At 45.7% G+C, this 19,320-nt stretch overlaps 1 protein-coding gene across 2 annotated transcripts in view; it reads left to right on the forward strand.

Moving 5' to 3' along the window:
- The first annotated feature begins 230 nt into the window (after window positions 1-230).
- AARS2 (alanyl-tRNA synthetase 2, mitochondrial) overlaps window positions 231-19,320 on the forward strand; it is a 31,501-nt gene continuing 12,411 nt past the window's right edge. Inside the window, exons 1-13 of one of the 2 annotated variants that reach the window (XM_081905646.1) lie at window positions 231-482; window positions 2,661-2,849; window positions 4,901-5,046; window positions 6,136-6,330; window positions 7,868-8,012; window positions 9,492-9,637; window positions 10,370-10,478; window positions 11,799-11,837; window positions 13,012-13,123; window positions 14,254-14,381; window positions 15,426-15,567; window positions 17,767-17,936; window positions 18,660-18,773. In XM_081905646.1, coding sequence (XP_081761772.1) covers window positions 246-482; window positions 2,661-2,849; window positions 4,901-5,046; window positions 6,136-6,330; window positions 7,868-8,012; window positions 9,492-9,637; window positions 10,370-10,478; window positions 11,799-11,837; window positions 13,012-13,123; window positions 14,254-14,381; window positions 15,426-15,567; window positions 17,767-17,936; window positions 18,660-18,773 — 1,872 coding nt within the window. In that variant the 5' untranslated portion in view covers window positions 231-245. Of the gene's footprint in view, window positions 483-2,660; window positions 2,850-4,900; window positions 5,047-6,135; window positions 6,331-7,867; window positions 8,013-9,491; window positions 9,638-10,369; window positions 10,479-11,798; window positions 11,838-13,011; window positions 13,124-14,253; window positions 14,382-15,425; window positions 15,568-17,766; window positions 17,937-18,659; window positions 18,774-19,320 lie in introns of those variants that run through there. The other variant, XM_081905647.1, reaches the window with a different exon arrangement.

The raw sequence follows: 19,320 nt of genomic DNA on the forward strand, positions 1-19,320 counted from the left end.
GTTGGAGCATACGAGACAAACGTCCACCCCTCCTTTGGGCTGGACTGGACATAAGAAAAAACTGTAAAGCCAGGACTTCCAAGTCCGATGGTTAGGAACTATTAGGGTGGTCAACCGGTCCGTCACAATCCCACCATCCTCTGCAAGGAGGAAAGCATTCTTACAACGGCGGACTTCAGAGACAAATCCGCCCTAGCCATTGTAACCCTGAAGCCACGACTCTCGTAATTCCGCCCTCAGTTAAGATGGCGGCGGCGGTAGCAGGCAAGGGCTCGGTCAGGCGCCTTCTCCGGGTGCCCCCTGGCTGGTATTGCAGCTCCTGCCAGGGGACTCGTTCTGTTGCTTCGCCGTCCTCCGCGCGAGTGCGCCAGGCTTTCCTCCAGTTCTTCAAGGAGCGGCACGGGCACCAAGTGGTGCCGTCGGCTCCGGTGCGGCCGCGAGGGGATCCCGGGCTGTTGTTCGTGAACGCGGGCATGAACCAGGTACGTCCTCGAAAAGGGCGCGGCGGAGGAACCAGCCCTGCAGAGAATGGTTCCTACCGCTGCTTTGCGTGCCCGGTGTAATCCGGTTGGGATAGGACAAGTTATTCCTTTTCCTCAAGGTCCAGTCGACTCCGCCGCTATCCCTCCCTCTTACCTGCCGGACGAAGCAAAGGCCCTGTAAAAGGAGGAGCTCCGGCAGAGAAGGGAAAGTGTCAGGTTCAAGCTGAGGGGAAATAAAAACAAAACAAAATAAAGTAAAGTAAAGTAACTTAGGGAATCTAATGCATTTCCACTGGGAATCTTCCCCATGGGACTCGTCTGGGATTCCTTCTTTACAAGCTTTCTATGAAATACTTTAATCGCCCTGATGAAGTTTTTAAATCAAAGCAGTGCCTATAAGTGAAATGGAAATAATATTTTGCTTAATGTATTTGAGTAGATGTTTTCTGGTGGCCAAATCCCACAGGTTATTAGTGGGGAAACAATATATTTCATTTGGACAATAAAGCAAAATTGAAATGATTTCCATAGCGATAGCCTTGTGCCTCTTGCAACAAAACCAGCAAAGAGTCTTATGGCAGCTTAAGAGAGTAAGAAAAGTATGGTTGCATAAGCTTTGATAGACTGCAGTTTGCTACATCTGAGTTGCAGGGACACATAAACAAGATTGTAAGCAGTGAAGCTGGAAGGAAATGCAGTGCAGATAAGTACAGACAGGGATTATTAGTGATGGGCATTCACAAAGAAACATAATTGATAACATGTCCTGGCATTGATATGGGGACGCGGGTGGCGCTGTGGTCAAAACCACAGAGCCTAGGGCTTGCCGATCATGCTGGCCACATGACCCAGAAGCTGTTTGCAGACAAATGCTGGCTCCCTCGGCCTATAGAGCGAGATGAGCGCCGCAACCCCAGAGTCGTCTGCTACTGGACCTAATGGTCAGGGGTACCTTTACCTTTTATCTGGCATTGATAAGATGGTTAACGCATAAAAGTCTATTGTTCCCATTCAGTCCACTAGCAATTTAAATGAAAATGAAAATCGCAGCAGGCCCCAGGATGGGTTATAATAATTTTAAATTAAAAAACATTAAAAACAAATTGCAGTCACAGGAATAGGGAGGACCATGAAAACATACATCTCAAATGTGAAAGGGCCAAGGTAAAGAGGTGCATCTTTAGTATTTGCCAAAAGTTATAGTGAACGTTCCAGATGCACCCTTGTGGGGAGGGGATTCCAGAATTCAAGATGTATTGCAACACTTTCAAAAGATGCTTATTGCTTCAAAAAGGGAATTTCTAAAATCCTGGGGCAGTCACCAAGAATGCCTTTCTGGATGTACACATTTTGGTAGCTCCACATCCTGACAGTATGGAAGAGGAAGCCCCTCGTGTTAGTTGATAGCAAGATTTATTTTGAGCCTGTGCTATATATTAAGAATTCAGGTGATGTAAGTCACAGTTAAATTGGTATCCCAGGAGTCAAATAATTTGTTTTTATTAAGAAAAACTACCATTTTCACTTGTTGGGAGAAAACATCCCCTTTCTGCCCAACTAAATCATACTCTTGAGTACACCCTTTAAAATCAAAGACTTAAGTTACTTCCTTTTGGAGAAACCCAGGGTGGGTGGGTAACAGTAACCAAATAAAATCAACATTAATCCATGTGGTTTTTGTGGGGGGCTTACTGTTTTTGTTACTGTGTTACATATTTTTGTGTTTTTATGTGACCCTTGGCTGAAGGGAGGTATAGAAATTTTAACAACAATAATAACCCAGTATACAATGAAATACAATCCACCAGTAAAATACAGTGCTGCTGCAGCAATCATTGAGTTATAATGACTCCACGCCAGCTCTTGGCTATAGGCTTGGAGAAGGAGATACTTTTATGTTTTCACTTGAAAGAAAACAGTTGGGGGAGGGCAACCAGATCTCTAGCAGGGGCGAGTTCCAGAACTGAGGTTGTGCCATCAAAAAGATGCTGCCTTTTGTCACCATCTTGTGGTCTGATCTTGATGGAGGCACCATGAGCAGGGCCAACCTTGCCATTTAATTGGGCCCAGTAGTTCACTTGCAGGCTATTACAGCTTTATAGCATGCCTTCCCCTGGATCCCAGCTTCAGCATCTGTTGTATGTGAAAACTGCTTTGTGTTTCTCCTTCACTTTCCAGTTCAAGCCCATTTTCCTGGGCTCAGCAGATCCCCGGAGTGAGCTAGCAAGTTACCGGCGGGTGGTGAACAGCCAGAAATGTGTGCGTGCAGGTGGGAAGCACAACGATTTGGAGGATGTGGGCCGAGATGTTTATCATCACACGTTCTTTGAAATGCTGGGGAACTGGTCCTTTGGTGATTATTTCAAAGTAAGAGATGAGGCCATGCTTTATTATAAAACACATTAGGTGTTTCTGTTTATATTTTTAATTTGCTGCAGTATGGTAGAGACAAACTTTTGCGGTGATGTTTTGTTTTTAAACCACAATGCCTTTAGAATTGATTTATGCATGCAGAACTGCCCTGCGATCTTGTGATGAAGGGTGGTATATTAACAACAACAACTTTACTTGAATGCAATGCACACCTTTTTTTACCAAATTGTGTCATGAAAATTAGGGTGCACATTAGATTTGATGGCACCAGCAAATACTTTTTTGGTTTCAAGGTTTTGAAAATTGAGGTGCACATTATATTTGCATAAATATGGTAATAATAATAATATGATATCTGGACTGAAATAAGTGGGGGAATTTATGTTTCCCTATGTAAAGGACAATCTGCTTGCATGGGGAATCATAACATTGTAGAGTTTGAAGGGACCATCAGGATCATCTAGTCCAACCTAGCCTTGTCCCCAGCTTTCCACAGACAGGGCATTTTGATGTGGGGGAACAGTCACATATGAAATAAGCCCCCTCCCACACACCATGAAGTGGTCTAGATGCAGGTGAAATGGTGCCATATGCTATTGCTGCATGTTTGATATTTTAGACCTTGGAATGGTAACATGGGAGATGGTGAAGCAGGAGGTTGTGACCAATTATAAAGCATCTGTTTCCAGCTCTGCATTGATTCAAGAGCAGAGCATGGTGCTTTTATTTCATTTTTAATTGGGAAGCTAACAAGCCCAGTGCGTCTGAGCTCATATGCTGCTTAATGAGCCTGGTTCTTTTTCTTTCATCATTATTAGTTAGTCTTGCTGGCAGCATAAGACCTGTTAATCACCGTCAGTCTATCCACTTTTGCATATTGGTACCACAAGATGAGAGCAATTCTTGCACTCTTCATTTCAAACCATTGTTCAGAATTTCCTCCATTCTATCCTATGGCTCCAGTACAAAAACAATCAAAAGCAAGGCCAGACCAACAGCGAAAGAGGCTGTTCTGAGCTACAACAGTGGTGGGAATCTGCAGCCCTTCAGATGTTGTTCAACTCTTAAGTTCCCATGAGCTCCAGGCAGCGTCGCCAATGGTTGGGGAGGATGGGAGATGTAATCCAGAACATCTGGAGGGGGGCCACAAATTCCCTATGCTTGCACTACAAACATCGGAGCTGGAGGAAATCTCTTGTTGTAACTGGGGAACAAGCTTTTGTAGGTACTAATACACACACCCCATCATAGAAATGCAAGGCTTCCTTGGTTTTCCTGAGCATGTTACCAGCTGCTATTAAAGTATCAGTTGTGAGAAACCTGATGACATGTTGTCTAAACTAATCTTGTTTGTGTTTATGTTTACAAACATGATATAGCGAGTTTTCCTTCTCATACTTTTAGCCTAAGTGCTTTGGACAATGTGAGAGAACACAGTAAAAATGAAGTTCCCGAGTCATCCTCTGCCATTCATGAGCTTGTTTGTCTGTTATCTGTCTACATGCAACTCCCCAATTATGTGCGGCCTTGCTCACGTGCGGCGCCGGGAACCAAGAAGTGCTGAAAATTCCTCTTGGGTTGTGAGGAGACCCTCCTTAGGGCCCGAAGAGGACAAACAAAGCCCCTCTGCACCTCCGGTTTCTTCGGCATCCTCTTTGGGCTCTGGGGAGGGTCTCCTCACAACCCAAGAGGACTCTCCAGGGTGCTCCCCACTTATGCACATTTCACTTTTGCATGTGGGGACCTGGAACATAACCCCCATGCAAATGGGGAGTCACCTGTATTTGTATTTAATCCTTAAGCCTGAACTCATTGGAAAATCATACATGGAGTCAACAACAACCCTGTGAGGTAGCCTGCCCAAAAGGACTGAGTAAGCCCCTTTCTCTGGTTCAAATCTATCATTATGTATACTATGCAACACTGTCCTTGAAAATAAGATAAACTAAAATAGAAGCCACCCCCCTTGCAATTAAGTAACTTCCTTCTTATCCAAACATTGACTTGTTGTTTACCAGCATTTGACAACTTTACCTTGTCTTCAGGAGGAAGCTTGTAGCATGGCATGGGAGCTCCTAACACAGGTCTATGAAATCCCCAAGGACCGCCTATATGTCACCTATTTCGGAGGAGATGCCTCACTTAGTCTAAGTGCAGATGAAGAGAGCAGGGACATTTGGCTCAGCCTGGGGTAAGTAAATGAAAAAGATGCCAAAAGAGATAATACAGTAGTACCAGTGGTATGCATGCAGACGTCCAATTCAGTATCCAAAATAACACATAAAAAAGTTTGTAGTTTTTACAGGGTAAGTTGTTGAAAATGTGCAGGAAATGCCTCCAAAAAGCTTGGTAACTAACAAGGACTTTAGTTACGGTCTCTGCTAAGCACAGTTGGCAATCTTTATCTTTTCTTTGCATGGATTCTTGTTGGCACCTTGTCACCCTCTCTGCCAAAAATTCCATCTATCCAGATTGTGTCTATTCTGAGTAGAGAACTTGAATTTCTTGTCACAGTTAGACCTGCCCTGATGGGGAGTTTGTATGCTTTGATCTTAAAATGAAGTAAGCACTGCACAAATATATATATATTTAAAAAACATTGACCAAAGGCTTGCAATCAAAGTGGTAACTGTTAGGATATTTCCGTTCCACCTTAAAAGGGAGCAGGCTTTGTGAGTCACAGAGTCTGTGTATTTCCTGTTCACAGGATGTTTATGTTTTCTATTGCTTTCGTTTCTCTGTGTCCCTGAACGCGCAAGCAGGCAGTCATGTTTTTTCTTTGTTCTGACCAACGCTGAATAAGCTTGTAAATATGCTCTCCTGCTGTGCATCTTTCGCTGTGCATTATCTGCTGATAGAGCGTGCATCAGTTCTGGAATGTGGAAGGCTATTTTCTGGAACTCGTGTCGCTAATTGCTGATACTGTATCTACGGGAGATCGATGGACGTCCGGAGTCGACGTGGAGGCAGTGATGGCCTTTGTCTCCCTGGCAGTATCCCAACAGTAACATGGGGATGGGATAGAGTGTACAGAAAATATGTTAGAATGTGCAAAGATTGGATACATCCCAGCATACATTAGATATGACCAGCCCCAAGTATTTGCCAAGTTTTTCTGTACTTCTTGTTTTTTACTTATTAGTTTTTACTGATAAGGGGCTACCATTGTAGAGGAGCAGTATGATAACACATAGTTAATGGTAGTGTAAGTTTGGGGTAAGAAAAATGAGTGTGGTTTTATTGCCCTAGGTTCATAAGCCGTTCTCTTCTTGCTTTCCAGTGTGCCTCCCAGCCACGTGCTTCCTTTTCAGTTGAAAGATAACTTCTGGGAGATGGGCGATACTGGTCCCTGTGGACCCTGCACAGAAATCCATTATGACCATGTGGGCAGGGGTAGGAATGCGGCAGCACTGGTGAACCAGGGCAACCCTGAAGTGGTGGAGATCTGGAATCTGGTTTTCATGCAGTATAGCAGGTATGAAATGGTGGAGCAGCTTGGGTACCGAACTTTGTGCCAGAGCCTCACTTCTTGGTGGGAGGCTTCTATACCATTGGAACAATCACAAGAGTCTACAGTGGACTGATGTTTTGGACCACAACTCCTGCCATTCCTCACCATTGACCTTGCTGATCAGGGCTGATGGGACTTGTATTCCAAAACAGCTGGAGAGCATCGGGTTGGGGAAAGCTGCTCTACAGTAGAGTTGGGGAACTGGATCTGGCTGGCGGACTGGATCCAGAAGTAGCCAGATTCTTCCATTGCAGCCATGGCTCATGAAGAGAGGAAGCTGCCTTACATTGAATCAGACCCACTGGTCCATTTAGCTCAGTACAGTGGTACCTCGGGTATATACGCTTCAGGTTACAGACTCCGCTAACCCAGAAATATTACCTTGGGTTAAGAACTTTGCTTCAGGATGGTAACAGAAATCGTGCTCTGGCAGTGCAGTGGCAGCTGGAGGCCCCATTAGCTAAAGTGGTGCTTCAGGTTAAGAACGGCTTCAGGTTAAGAATGGACCTCCGGAACGAATTAAGTACTTAACCCGAGGTACCACTGTATAGTCTACACAGACTGTCAGTGGCGCTCCAGAACTTCAGACAGGGGTATTTCTTTCTCAGCTGCACTTGGAGATGCCAGGGATTGAACCTGGGACATTCTGCATGCAAAGCAGTTATAAATAAAATATAGTGGACCCACCACTTCTACATGGTTTGGGGTCCGCACACAAAGGCAAAATCATCTAAAGCCAGGAACCCCCCTAGAACCAACCTCCCGCCCCTCATGGGACCATCCCTACCAGTCCAGAGCAGGCCATGCCCTCTGCCACTGGGTGTCCTGGGCTCTGGAAGGTCATGTGAGGGTCCTGGGAATGTCCCAAAGCCCTCATATCTCCTTCCCTGAGGATGTTAAGCAAGGTGGAAGACTTGAAAAGCTCTCCCCATGGCAGGTGTCCCCCACTCTCTATTTATTTTCGGCCGTGCGCCTACAGTCATGATTGTGCAAGTAAATAACATGTTAAGTGGCAGACCCGTCGCGTTCAAGCTGTGGCTCCAAAGGTTTTCCCTTTGCAGCCTTAAACTGAAGCAAAGCTGTGGCTGCAAAGGAATAATTGGGAGTGCATTCAAAGTTATTCTTCCTTCTGAATGTAGCACCTTGCACCCTGCTGATTTCAGAAGAGTTCTGGAACATTCAAGAGCAGGGCGGAGGTTCCCTGCCAATGCTCTAGAGTAATTTGACCTGCCTTTCCAGCACCCTGCATAATGTAGTCCATATAAGAACTTTTGTAACGCCTCACTTTCATAGTCTGTTTGATCCTCTTTCTATCCTCTGCTGCAGCCTTCTGATAATGCTTCTGCTACCCTTCTCACTGGTTTCCCTACTACCGTATTTCCAAATTATGGTATCTCCTTTACTGTCTGGGGTTTTCCCCATCCATAGCTTTAGGTGAATAATCAAGCCCTTTGCTTCTGTCTCCCCCCCCCCCCTTGGTTACCAACTGGTCTATGGCCAGAGAGGCTGATGGGAGTCTACAGCAGCTGCCTGAGCATCATGTGGACACAGGAATGGGTCTGGAAAGGTTGATGACCATTCTGCAGAACAAGCGCTCCAATTACGACACCGACCTCTTCACTCCTATCCTGGATGCCATCCACAAGGTGATGATCAGTTGCCAGGGGAAGCCAAACTGAAACTTCAGAGGGTTTATATGTAAAAGCTACATACCTAGCAACATTAGCTGCTTCTGGGTGAGCAGAGAAATGGCAGTTCCTGGTCTCTTGGTGGTTTTTCATTGGGGGAGGGGACACTCCTAGCTGCACGGCTCTTTAGAAACTAGGAGAGATAGTTTGAGCAGCTGTGATATACCAGAGCAGTCATTCCTAAGGTGAAAAGAACAACAGCTGCAGCTGCTTCTTGGTCAAAACCCTAAAAGGGCTCAGGGAGATGGCAACACCAGTTTGCCAGCCCTTTCAATGTGACATTTCTTTCCTGGGTGGAAAAGTGCAGCTCTCGAGAGTTGAGAAAGTGTTGCAATAACACCTGGCCCTCCTTCTGAGTCTGGAATGAGTTCCCTGGCAGTCTCCTAGCTAAATCAACAAAGAAAGTGCTGCAGGATCAGGCCCAAGGGCCCATCTTGTGCAGCATCCTGTTCTCACAGTGGCCAGCCAGATCCCTGTGGGAAGCCCCAGTGAAACAGCAATGCTGCCCACTTCTGATTTGCAGTGACTGGTATTCAGAGACATCCTGCTTCTGACAGCAGAGCTACAACTATCTCTTTATGCTTTACAGTGGTACCTCAAGTTACAAACGCTTCAGGTTACAAACTCCGCTAACCTGGAAGAGTGTGCCAGTGGCGCAGCAGCAGCAAGAGGCTCCATTAGCGAAAGCACGCTTCTAGTTAACAACAGTTTCAGGTTAAGAACAGACCTCCGGAACGAATTAAGTTCGTAACTAGAGGTACCACTGTATAGCACATTCTTACACATGCCTTTGTGGAAATAATTCCCACTGGGCTCAATGGGGCTTACTCCTGGGTAAGTGAGAATAGGACTGCAACTGTAAAGGGCCAAGAGACACAGCCATGACAGTTCCTGCCCAGCACCCTGAATTATTTTCAGAGAGACAAATGGAACTGTGTACAGTGGTACCTCTGGTTAAGAACTTAATTCATTCTGGAGGTCTGTTCTTAACCTGAAACTGTTCTTAACCTGAGGTACCACTTTAGCTAATGGGGCCTCCTGCTACCGCTGCGCCACTGCTGCGCAATTTCTGTTCTCATCCTGAAGCAAAGTTCTTAACCCATGGTACTATTTCTGGGTTAGCAGAGTCTGTAACCTGAAGCATCTGTAACCTGAAACGTCTGTAACCCGAGGTACCACTGTACAAAGAGGAAGCAAGGATTGTGAATTGGGTGGGCGGGTTTTACAGCTATATTTCCAAGACTGATAGAGAGGCTTATGCCTTAGTTTGGCATAGTAGCTTCTATCTTGTACTTTTAAAGAACTTCCAGAGGACTTTAAACAAATGTTACAGAAAAACAATGATCATTTGAAGGAGACATCTGTAGTATTCAGTGCTATGAAACTTTCTGTGCAGCTCCCCTATTCAGGTTTCCTAAAAATATATTTGTCTTGCAGGGCTGTGGTGGGCCCAGATATCGAGGCTTGGTTGGAGAAGCTGACCCTGGGAGCGTGGACATGGCCTACAGAGTGGTGGCAGATCACGTGCGCACCTTGTCCGTCTGCATTGCCGATGGTGTTTACCCAGGCATGTCTGGTGCCGAGTAAGGAAGACGCACAATCACAAGGGTTGGTTGGGGCAGAGAAATGGCTCTGAACTTAAGGGGAGCTTAAGGAGACTTGAGCAAGATGGGGACTTTTGGAGGAGGAGGAGATTCTGGAGTGAAGAAGCAGAGTCTAAAATGGACATTGAGCAGGGGAGAGGAACCTCTGGCCCTCCAGATGTTGTTGGACTGCATCATCCCTGACTGTAGGCATGCTGCCTGCAGCTGGTGAGAACGGGAGTCCAACAACATCTGGAGGGCTACATGTTCCCCATTTCTGGCACAGAGAGACTACACTCTTGACTGCCGTCAGGAAACCAGGTGTGGAGGAGGCAGAAGAATCGATTGTCGATGTGACAGGTGTGAGATGCATGCAGGAGGATACTTGGTGATGAGTCCAGGGGAATCCGAAGGATAAATATTAATGGGATCTTATTGGTGGGGTGTTTGAACGTTGGGAGCAGGGCAAGGCTTTGGGGCGGGAGACCAACACGCCATTCAGCAAAATTAGAAGGTGTCCCCAAAGATAGCCTGGCTGGCTTACTACATTTTGTGATAAGTGAGAGAGTACTCATTTGCCATGTAAAGAGGAATGGCGTGGGGGCATAAGACCATTAAAGTCTGGTGTCTAAAACTGGCTAACTGCACTACCTGGTTGGGAGGCTGGTTAGAAAAAGAACAGCATTCTGACCAAGAACACTTAGCTGTTCTTGAAATTTCTTTTCCCTGCAGGCTTGTCCTTCGCCAGATCTTGCGCAGGGCTGTGCGGTTTTGCTCTGAAGTTCTCCATGCGCCACCTGGGTTCCTGGCCAGCTTGGTTCCTGTTGTGGTGGAAATTCTGGTAACTGAGAATTTTCCTGGGAGAGGCACTTGTTTCTCGCCTGGTTCCCATCCAAATGTTATAGCAATTTGCCTGTTTCATGTGTAGACCAAGAGTACACACCTAGTAACAGGATGAGCAAACTAGTTTCTTGAAATGATAGGCCCAGTACCTATGAGATCCTTTATTTATTTCACATTGTGGGTGGCGGGGGGGGGGGAGTGATAACTGTTTGCTTTAGGTCCTGATAAACGCTGGTGTCACCTTACTGAGCTACAAAGAGTCTGTTCCTTAATGTTTCAATAACTGAAGCTGTAGATAGAGTTGCTGGAGTTGTGACAAAGCAGAGAGGGTTGTATGTGAGGACAAAAGCTTCCTCAGATGCTATCCAAGGGAGACCTCTGTTATGCCAAATGCAAGGTGGTTCTTTTAAAAGAGTTTCAGAAGCAGTACAAAACACAAGTGAGTGAGAAGAAGATTTTACTTCTAAACAGCTAGCAATATATACATACCAAGCAAGCACTTCTGTCTGCCACTTGAAAGCCCTCAAGCAGCGAAGTGACTCCCCCAGGTAGCCTCAGTTCTCACGGCCCTGCAGCCGATCAGTCCGTGTACGGGTTTCTGAAAAACTCTGCCCAAACCATCCAATTTTATAGATAGCCACCTCCTCCCAATGCCTCGCTTTCCCACAACAATTTCCAACATCAAAGAAGGTTTCCAGCCCTATCCTCCTAGGCTGATTAAGGCAGCTGTGTGTGGGGCTTCACCTCCTCCCAACTGATTAGGACACCAAAGACTGTTCTCACACCATCAAAAACTTAACAAGGGCGAGGGATGGGGGAAGGAACAGAGGCGGGAAGGGTAACCATGTCAGATCCCTAACTCCTCATTTTGTCTTCTGGATGGATTTCCCATACAACCTTCCATACTAGGGAAAACATAGACTGGTGCAGCAGTCCCCCTAGGGTCTGTTCTTCATAGTCTCACTGCAAAATCCGCAAAGCACTTCATGCCAGAGAAGTGTGCCTGAGAGGTGCTTTGGTCAGGGGATTTAAAATGAGGAAACTTGGGCTGTGATTGCAGGGTTCCGCTTCTTTGACTGAATGACAGCCACACTCCTATTAAGCAGGGAGAAAGGACTTGAAAGGTGTGTGAGTTTAAAGGCCGTGGGTGGTCGCTGTGCAAACCAAAGCTTTAAATTGTGAAGTTCAGATATCCTGCTTATACAGGATAGTTCCTGCCACTGATGTAAGGAGCAAAGCTGTGTGCTTGGTAGTGCATGGGGAGGAGGCCTGGGGCTGGAAGCTCTGCTTCTGAGAGTCGGTCGTTCTTCCTTTGCAGGGAGATGCCTATCCGGAGTTAAGGAAGGATACAGACACGGTGAGCAACTGGAACTGGTGGGTCAAAACTCGTGTCTAATTAGTAATTACTGCCGGTTGCACGAAGTATAGGAACTATCCTCACTGGATGATGGTGTACAGAAACACCTTGTCTAAGTTTTCTCACGAATTCTCTCCAGTTGAATTTGCTGCACAGGAGCTTCCACTATTAAAGAAGGGATTCCCCCCCCCTCATTGGGAGGAAGCTAAAGGAGAGCAGCTGGGAGCAGGAATAAATGTAACACACTGAGCTGAAAGCAGGCTCTGTAGTTTGCTTCTTACCACAGCTGACCATGCTTACTAAAGCTGACCAGGTGCACCTAAAAGCCCAAACTTTTCTTAATATTCTGTACAATTTGGCTATTTCTTCCAGAGCAGAGGCTTTTTCTGCTACCGTCCAATCTAGTGTTGCAAATTTTAGTGTACATAGAAATAAGTGAAATGAAGTATTTTACAGGCATAGTTAGCAGAGCTGCGTTTCAAACCTATTTCCAAGCAACCAGTTTTGCTATAACCCCCCCCCCCCCCAAAAAAAAAACACAAGCAAAGCCTACAGCAGGGTTGCGGAACCTGTGGCCCTCCTGATGATGTTGGACTACAGTCCTCATAATCCCTGATGATTGATCATGCTAGCATGGGCTGATGGGAACTGGAGTCCAACAGCATCTTGTGCACTGGTCCCCCAACCCTAACCTACATCCTTTCCCCTTCTGTTTGAACCCAGGCATACACACACAGTGCACTTGCTTGCTGTTTTCCCCTACCTGCACTGGCTGCTTTCCTTCCACATGTACACAATATTCAGTAAATTGGATTTCTGCCCCGTTCGAAAAGCTGACCCTACTAAATGAGGCAGAATGGGTATAGCATACACCTTATTACCTACTTTTAACCCGCACCCCATCGGCTCATCACAGGGTTGCATAAAGGGCAGTGGTTTAAGCAAATGAGACACGACTGCACTACAGTCATGAATGACTGTACTCCACCTTTACTCCACATATTCAGAGCGATAGGAGGAGCCCTCGATGTCTTATGTCCAATCTTATTAATAGCTTATCACCTGCTGGATTTGCGTCCCCCCGCCGCTGCCTTTTAACACTTCCGTATCTCTTGGAGTTCTTTGGAATAATTGGTTTAACTGCCTCCTGAATCTGGCTCTGATCTCCCCACAGATTATGAATATCATCAGTGAGCATGAGGATGCCTTTCTCTCTTCCCTTCTGCGGGGGCGCCGCATTATAAACAGAACCCTCCAACAGATGGGTCATTCCAAAGTCTTCCCAGGCAAGTATTTTTTTCTTCTCCCTCTTGATGGCTGAAGGAGAAGAGAAAATGCAGTCACAAGGGAGGCATCACTTGCAATTTATTCCCATTTATAGCTGCCTGGCCTTTGAGTTGCCCTGCCTTTTTTCATCCTTGCAATTAAACACAATGTCTGTAACCGAAGGCACAGCTTACTTGTTCAGCAATAGAACCTTGCCACTGATTTCTGTTGAACTTTAGGTCCCAGACTTGTTCCTTTCTGTCTCCCAGTTAAGTATTAAGCATTATGTGTCACTGATACATCCCCTCCACCCCGGAGTGGTTTTATTAAACCACTAGCTAAGGTGGTTTTATGGCACACACCCTTGAAAAGGATAGGTCTGTTCATGGATGTTGGCCATGTTGGCTAAGTGAGAGAGGCAGTATCCACCTAAATAACATGTGTTGGGGACAAACAATGGGGGATGCTCTTCAAACCCTGCTTGCTAATGTCCAGAAGCACCTATCATGCCACTGCTGGAAATGGAACGCTGGGCTGGATCATTCATTCATTTCATTTCATTTATGAATCACATCCTGTGCAACACCTGGAACTAACTTAGCAACAAGACAACAAAACAATAAAACAGTTTCTATACAGGTAGAACCTAGGATAAGAATGTCCACTTAAAAGGCTTGTTGAAAAAAGGAAGGTTGTGAATAGGTGCTGAAAAAACAAGAGCGAGGCCTGCCTGAGATGTAACAGGAGGGAGCGCCAAAGATTAGGTCTGCCACATGAAAGGCCTGCATCTACATGGTCAGAACAGACCTCCTGATGAGACGGTACGTGCAGCGCAGTGCTGCTCAGTTGGGAATACAAAGAGCAAGATGATATTTTCAGATGGAGCTTTGTTTCATCTGACAAGACTTTTCTTTTTTTACATTCTTAAGGCAGGCAGACAAGCAGCCAATAGCTCTCTGACTGACCACAGTTTCTTCACTACCAGTGCACTTTCTCTCCCAAACGCACTGCATTTGAAGAGATAATTGCTTGTTTCTCCTAATGAATTTATATGCTGGAAGCCACCTTCAGCGTGTTCAATCCTTAAAGGTGGCCTGCAAATATTTTAAATAAACTAACACTCCTCCGTTGATCTTACTTCTGCCTGCAGTGGAGGTTGCTTGGTCTCTCCATAGCAATTTGGGTTTCCCCCTGGATCTTGTTGGCTTGATGCTGAAGGAGAAGGGAGTCCAGCTGGATGTTGCTGCTTTGGACCATGTGGCTCAGGAAGATGCTGAGGTAAGGCACAGATTTCTCTTCTTTTGTGCATCATGTTAATCTGCCTCAGACTTCATTCCCTCTGACTACTATCCTTCAAGGCATTCATTTACAGTGGTAGTTCCCTGGTGGCGGAATGCCCTCCCTAGTGAGGTGCACCTGTCTTGGTCCTGATTAATTTTCAGGAGGAATTGTTTTCACAGGCCTTTAGTGACTGAAGAATACTGTTCCTGGTAACCTCAAGACCATTGGATGGGGGAAAAAAAATTTAAAATAACTGCTTTTAGAAGTTTTTAATTGCAGTTGTTCTGTCTTAGAATGTTTTTTGTGGTTAAATTGTGTATCTTTTTGCCACCTTGGGCTCGTTGGGGAGGAAGGGCAGGATATACATTCAATAGATATGGCCTCCCATATGTTGTTGGACTCCCATCATTCCCAGGCAGCATGACTGGTGGTCAAGGAGCCTGGGAGTTGTAGAGGCTGCTGTATAAGGCCCTCTAAAGACACCCCTCAGTGTGTTGTAATAGTCCAAAATCTGTGAATAAGATTAATTGTAAAATACCCTCAGAAATCTAAATTCTGTCAAAGATCAAACCAAAGTCAGTGTTCACAAGAAGTTTGATCAACAGTACAAAATATCTAGCCTTCTTTCTTATTCTCGGCTGCTCTTTGAAATGGCTGTTGCATTTGGATTTTTATTTCCTCTCATAGGGCTGCACAGCAGCAAGGGAAGCTGAAGTGGGGATTATGTGGAAACTTGATTTTTAGGGCCATTGACTCCCAGGAGTCCAAATAGGGGACCTAATGCCAGCTGGTTTGTGGGATCCCCCAAGACTTCAGAGTTCTGCTCATCAGCTTTTGCTGTTGTTTTAAATCAGGCATAGGCAAACTCCAGCCCTCCAGATGTTTGGGACTACAATTCCCATCATTCCTGACCATCGGTCCTGTTAGCTGTGGTTGATGGGAATCGTAGTGCCAGACATCTGGAGGGCCGGAGTTTCCCTACGCCTGTTTTAAATGGTGCTCTTGAGCTGTCTCCCAATTGTACCCTTTCTTTCCCCACAGCGCAAATCTCAGCCACAGCAGGAGCAGAGAGCTGGGATGCACCTGGACCTGCATTCATTGGCCAAGTTGAGGCAGGATGGGGTACCTGCTACTGACGACTCTCCAAAGTTTGCCTATGAACTTGGGCAGGATGGCAGATATGGTAAGGTCTAACCGTGCTTGAACAAGGTGTATGAAAAAGCACTCTGGAGAAATGGGGGTTTCAGATTTGTATTCAAGAAACTTCTCACCTTATATATGTCTGGCATATTTGTTAATTTGTTGTGTGGAGAACATACTGTGTCTGCTTTATAAACTAAAGTCGACCTCTTCCTCTGGCCAAACAGAAACTGCTTAGGCTCCCGCAGCTCACCAAAGTAATACCCATAATCTGCTGTAAAGTTAGCAGGCTGCTGGTTCATGTGTATCATACATATACGTATTCTGTGCCGTTTCCTGTCTGTTAGGGAAACAATTTACATGCTAGTAAGAAAATATGCAAAAAATTACGTTACCAAGGTAAGGATGGTGAAGATACTGAAGTCTGTTCTTTCTGAGTATCAAAAAATATGAACACAACATACTAAATCTATGACTGTTGGGTAAATGTTTGCCGTTGTTTAAAGCGTTATAGTCCTCCAGTATCCCTTATCAGAAAGCAGAGCAAAGTGGCAACCAGTCTCTGAAAAAGCCGGTTTTCACATATTTTCCAGCAGGGAGATTTGTGGGCACTTTATTGAGTGCATTTGCATCCCGCTGCCAAGGTTTCCCAGTGAGCTTCATGGCTGAATGGGGATTTGAACACCGGTGTCCCAGGTCGTGGTTCAACACTTTTGTCCAGGGGTAGCCAGCATAGTACCCTCCAGATGTTGTTGGACCCCAACTCCCATCAGCCCCAGACAGCAAGGCCTGTGAAAAGGGATGATGGGAGTTGTAGTCTAACATCTGGAGAGCACCACATTGGTTGGCCACTCCTAGCTCACTTTAGGGGGAAAGTGCATAGTGTAACGTGGCGATAGGTGTGTATTAGGTTTAGTATATTCATGGAGTAGCAAACAGTGGCCATGACCATTAAGGGTTAAAATATACACTCAGACGGCCATCCTGCTGCTGCTTGATTTGTGTCCATAGCAGCAAAAGCGACACGTCAGGGAGTGTTATTAGATAATAGGTTGCTGTATCTGAGTGTTAAACTCCTGCCAAACTGAGCTAGATACAAATCTGTCGGACAATATAAAGCAGAGTTTTTCCATTGACGGACAGCAATTGAAGCAGGTTTCTTTCTGGCAGGGGGAAAAAACGGCTTTGGTTGATGCTAGCTGGGCGTTTGCCATTACTGCAGCAGACCTCAAGGTGTCACTGTTTCATACATAACCCAAAGTGGGTTTAGAAATCACTGTCACAGAAGAGTAAAGCCTGAATGGGTTTGCATAATCCATTTACATTTGTCTCATCGCTGTTGCCTCTCATTGGTAAATAATTGCTTGGCTTAAGGCAGAATGATCCTTAACAACTGATCTGTGGTAGTGGTTTCAAAACTCAGCCCAAGGGCTGTTTGTGGGGAAAGACAATGAGAGTATTGCCTGTCAGGTTTACCACAGCTGCCGTTCTCAGTGCTGCTAAGACTGCAGTTGTAGAGTCCAATATATTTATTTGGGGGATTTCTTGTTACAGATGATTATAATAACATTTTTGATTGTCCTGTATAAGGGATGTACCCGTTTTGAGGTTGCCAGGACTCTGTCCTCCCACAATAGGAGACAGGTGAGGTTCTGTTTCTGGTGGGCACATTGAGTTTCAAAGTTGCTCAAATCTCATAGAGTGTCTCCCAAGCAGAACATGATGTAAATGAGCCTAAAACCTCTCCGCCAAAGCTTTGGGGTGGAGGGCAAGCTACTAAGGTATAGTCTCTGCCATCATGCTGCACTTTGAAGGTGTCCCAGGTACAAAAGGACTGAGTAACAGGAGATGTGAAAGGCCTTTGCCTCAGACCCTCGAGGGCCACTGCCAGTCATAGGAAGTCCTGAGGCAGATGAGCAAATATAACAAGTCGTACTAAGGCTGTGTTCTGAATTCCTGTGTAGCACAACATGGATGAGCTTCAGCCATCCTGAATTCAGATTGGTGGAATAGCAGTTTGGGTTTCCAAGGAACATCTCCTGGGGCCTCTGTGTTCTGTTATCCTTCTACAGTGAAGTACCTGACTCTAAAATAACTGGGAGCTTTCCTGCATTTTCTGCAGTTGAATATATAAATACCTTAAGGGCAGTACATTGGCTGGCTGTTTTGGGTTCCAGATGGTCCAAGCGCATTGACTACCAAGGAGAAGGATCGGGTGTGATTTTCTTTTACCTCTTTGCAGTTTTCCGTCCATGTCAAGCCACTGTCCTGATGCTGTACAGAGATGGGTCTTTCCAAAAGGAAGTTGGCAGAGGGCAACAGTGTGGGGTCCTTCTAGACAGAACCTGCTTCTATGCTGAGCAGGGCGGCCAGGCACCTGACCAAGGCTACATGCTGCATGCAGCACAGCAGGTAAGGCTCTTCACTGACCAGGACTGAAACAGGTGCCTCCTGCCTGTTCTGTTAGGCTGGGCATGACCTCCCTGAAGAGGACTCTGTGCCCTGGCTCCAGTCACTGAGCAGCATCTTGTCTTTGCCTAGGCTTTCTTCTCTGTGTCTCAGCCACTGTGTGAGCTCTAGGAAAGGAAGAGGGTTAAGCTATTGTTTGATAGCAGTGCTCTAAGGGAATTCTGATGCTCTTACTTTGTAGCCGTCACCACTTCAATAGCAGAGTGAAATATTTCCTCTGTTCCCTAAGCCAGCTCTTTGTTGTAGATGATCCTTCTCTCGTGGAGGGTTGACTGGAATTCCCCTACACATTCATTGATATCATCCCTGAGTGAGCCAAGCAAATCACTCTTGAGCACGGGCCATTTGAGGTTGCTGCAAATCCTCACTGCTGGGAAAAATGCTAGAGAATTCATTGGTCATGTGAGCTCCTTGGGAGGTGGGGGGGGGGGGAGGAACTTGAGACACACAGACTGTTGTTGTAGCATTAACGCTGAGCACAGGCAAGCCTGTCTCTTCTGCAGCTCGTTTTGTGTTTGTCCCGGAGGTTAATTTAAGAGACTGCTATATTTTTTACAAGCTTGCCAGAGTGACCTGAGTTCCCTTTATTCCTCTGGAAAACCCATACTGGGAAGAGAATTGAGAATTTGTGCTAACTCCCCCATTTGTCTTGTTTCTCCTTTTGAGGACATGCTTTTCCCTGTGGTATCTGTACAAGTATCCGGTGGCTATGTGGTACATGAAGTGATTGTCTCTGAAACCCTGAAGGTCGGGGACCAAGTGCAGCTTTTTGTGGATGAGGTAATTGTCATTGCCAGGAGATGGCAGAGAGTTTCTGGTTCTGTGCTGTGCATCATGACTGGCACATATGCCATGTAAGCAGATCATATTGGGTAGGAAAGTAGTGCAGAAAATAGTGTTTTGTAATCCCGAGAGAGGATTAGGGGGACCAAGATACAGAAGATACAGAATTTTACCTCTGATCACACTTTCTCTCTCTTACAATTCTTAACAAACATAGATGTTGCAGCTTAATTTGTATCTAAGAAATCCAGGAACAGAGATCCCCAAGAATTCTCCTTTGCACACCCCACTAAAATGGGTGATATGCAAAATTGGATTTTTCAGTGGAAGTGTTCCTTTTCCCAGCATAATAGACACCAGAGTTCCAGCAGCAATCCTAGGCACATTTACTAGGGAGAATTGGATGGACTTTGCTTTGAAGCAAACATGCATGGGATTGGGCTATTAATTAATCCAGCAGTTCTGTTAAATGCTTCAAAGTGGGCTTGTATGCTGGATTGCTAGCTGGGGGGGGGGGGGAGTTTAATGTACTGTAACTCAGTTC

This window comes from Podarcis melisellensis (assembly GCF_964234715.1).
Source record: "Podarcis melisellensis genome assembly, chromosome: 3".
In the NCBI taxonomy this organism is placed as follows: domain Eukaryota; kingdom Metazoa; phylum Chordata; class Lepidosauria; order Squamata; family Lacertidae; genus Podarcis; species Podarcis melisellensis.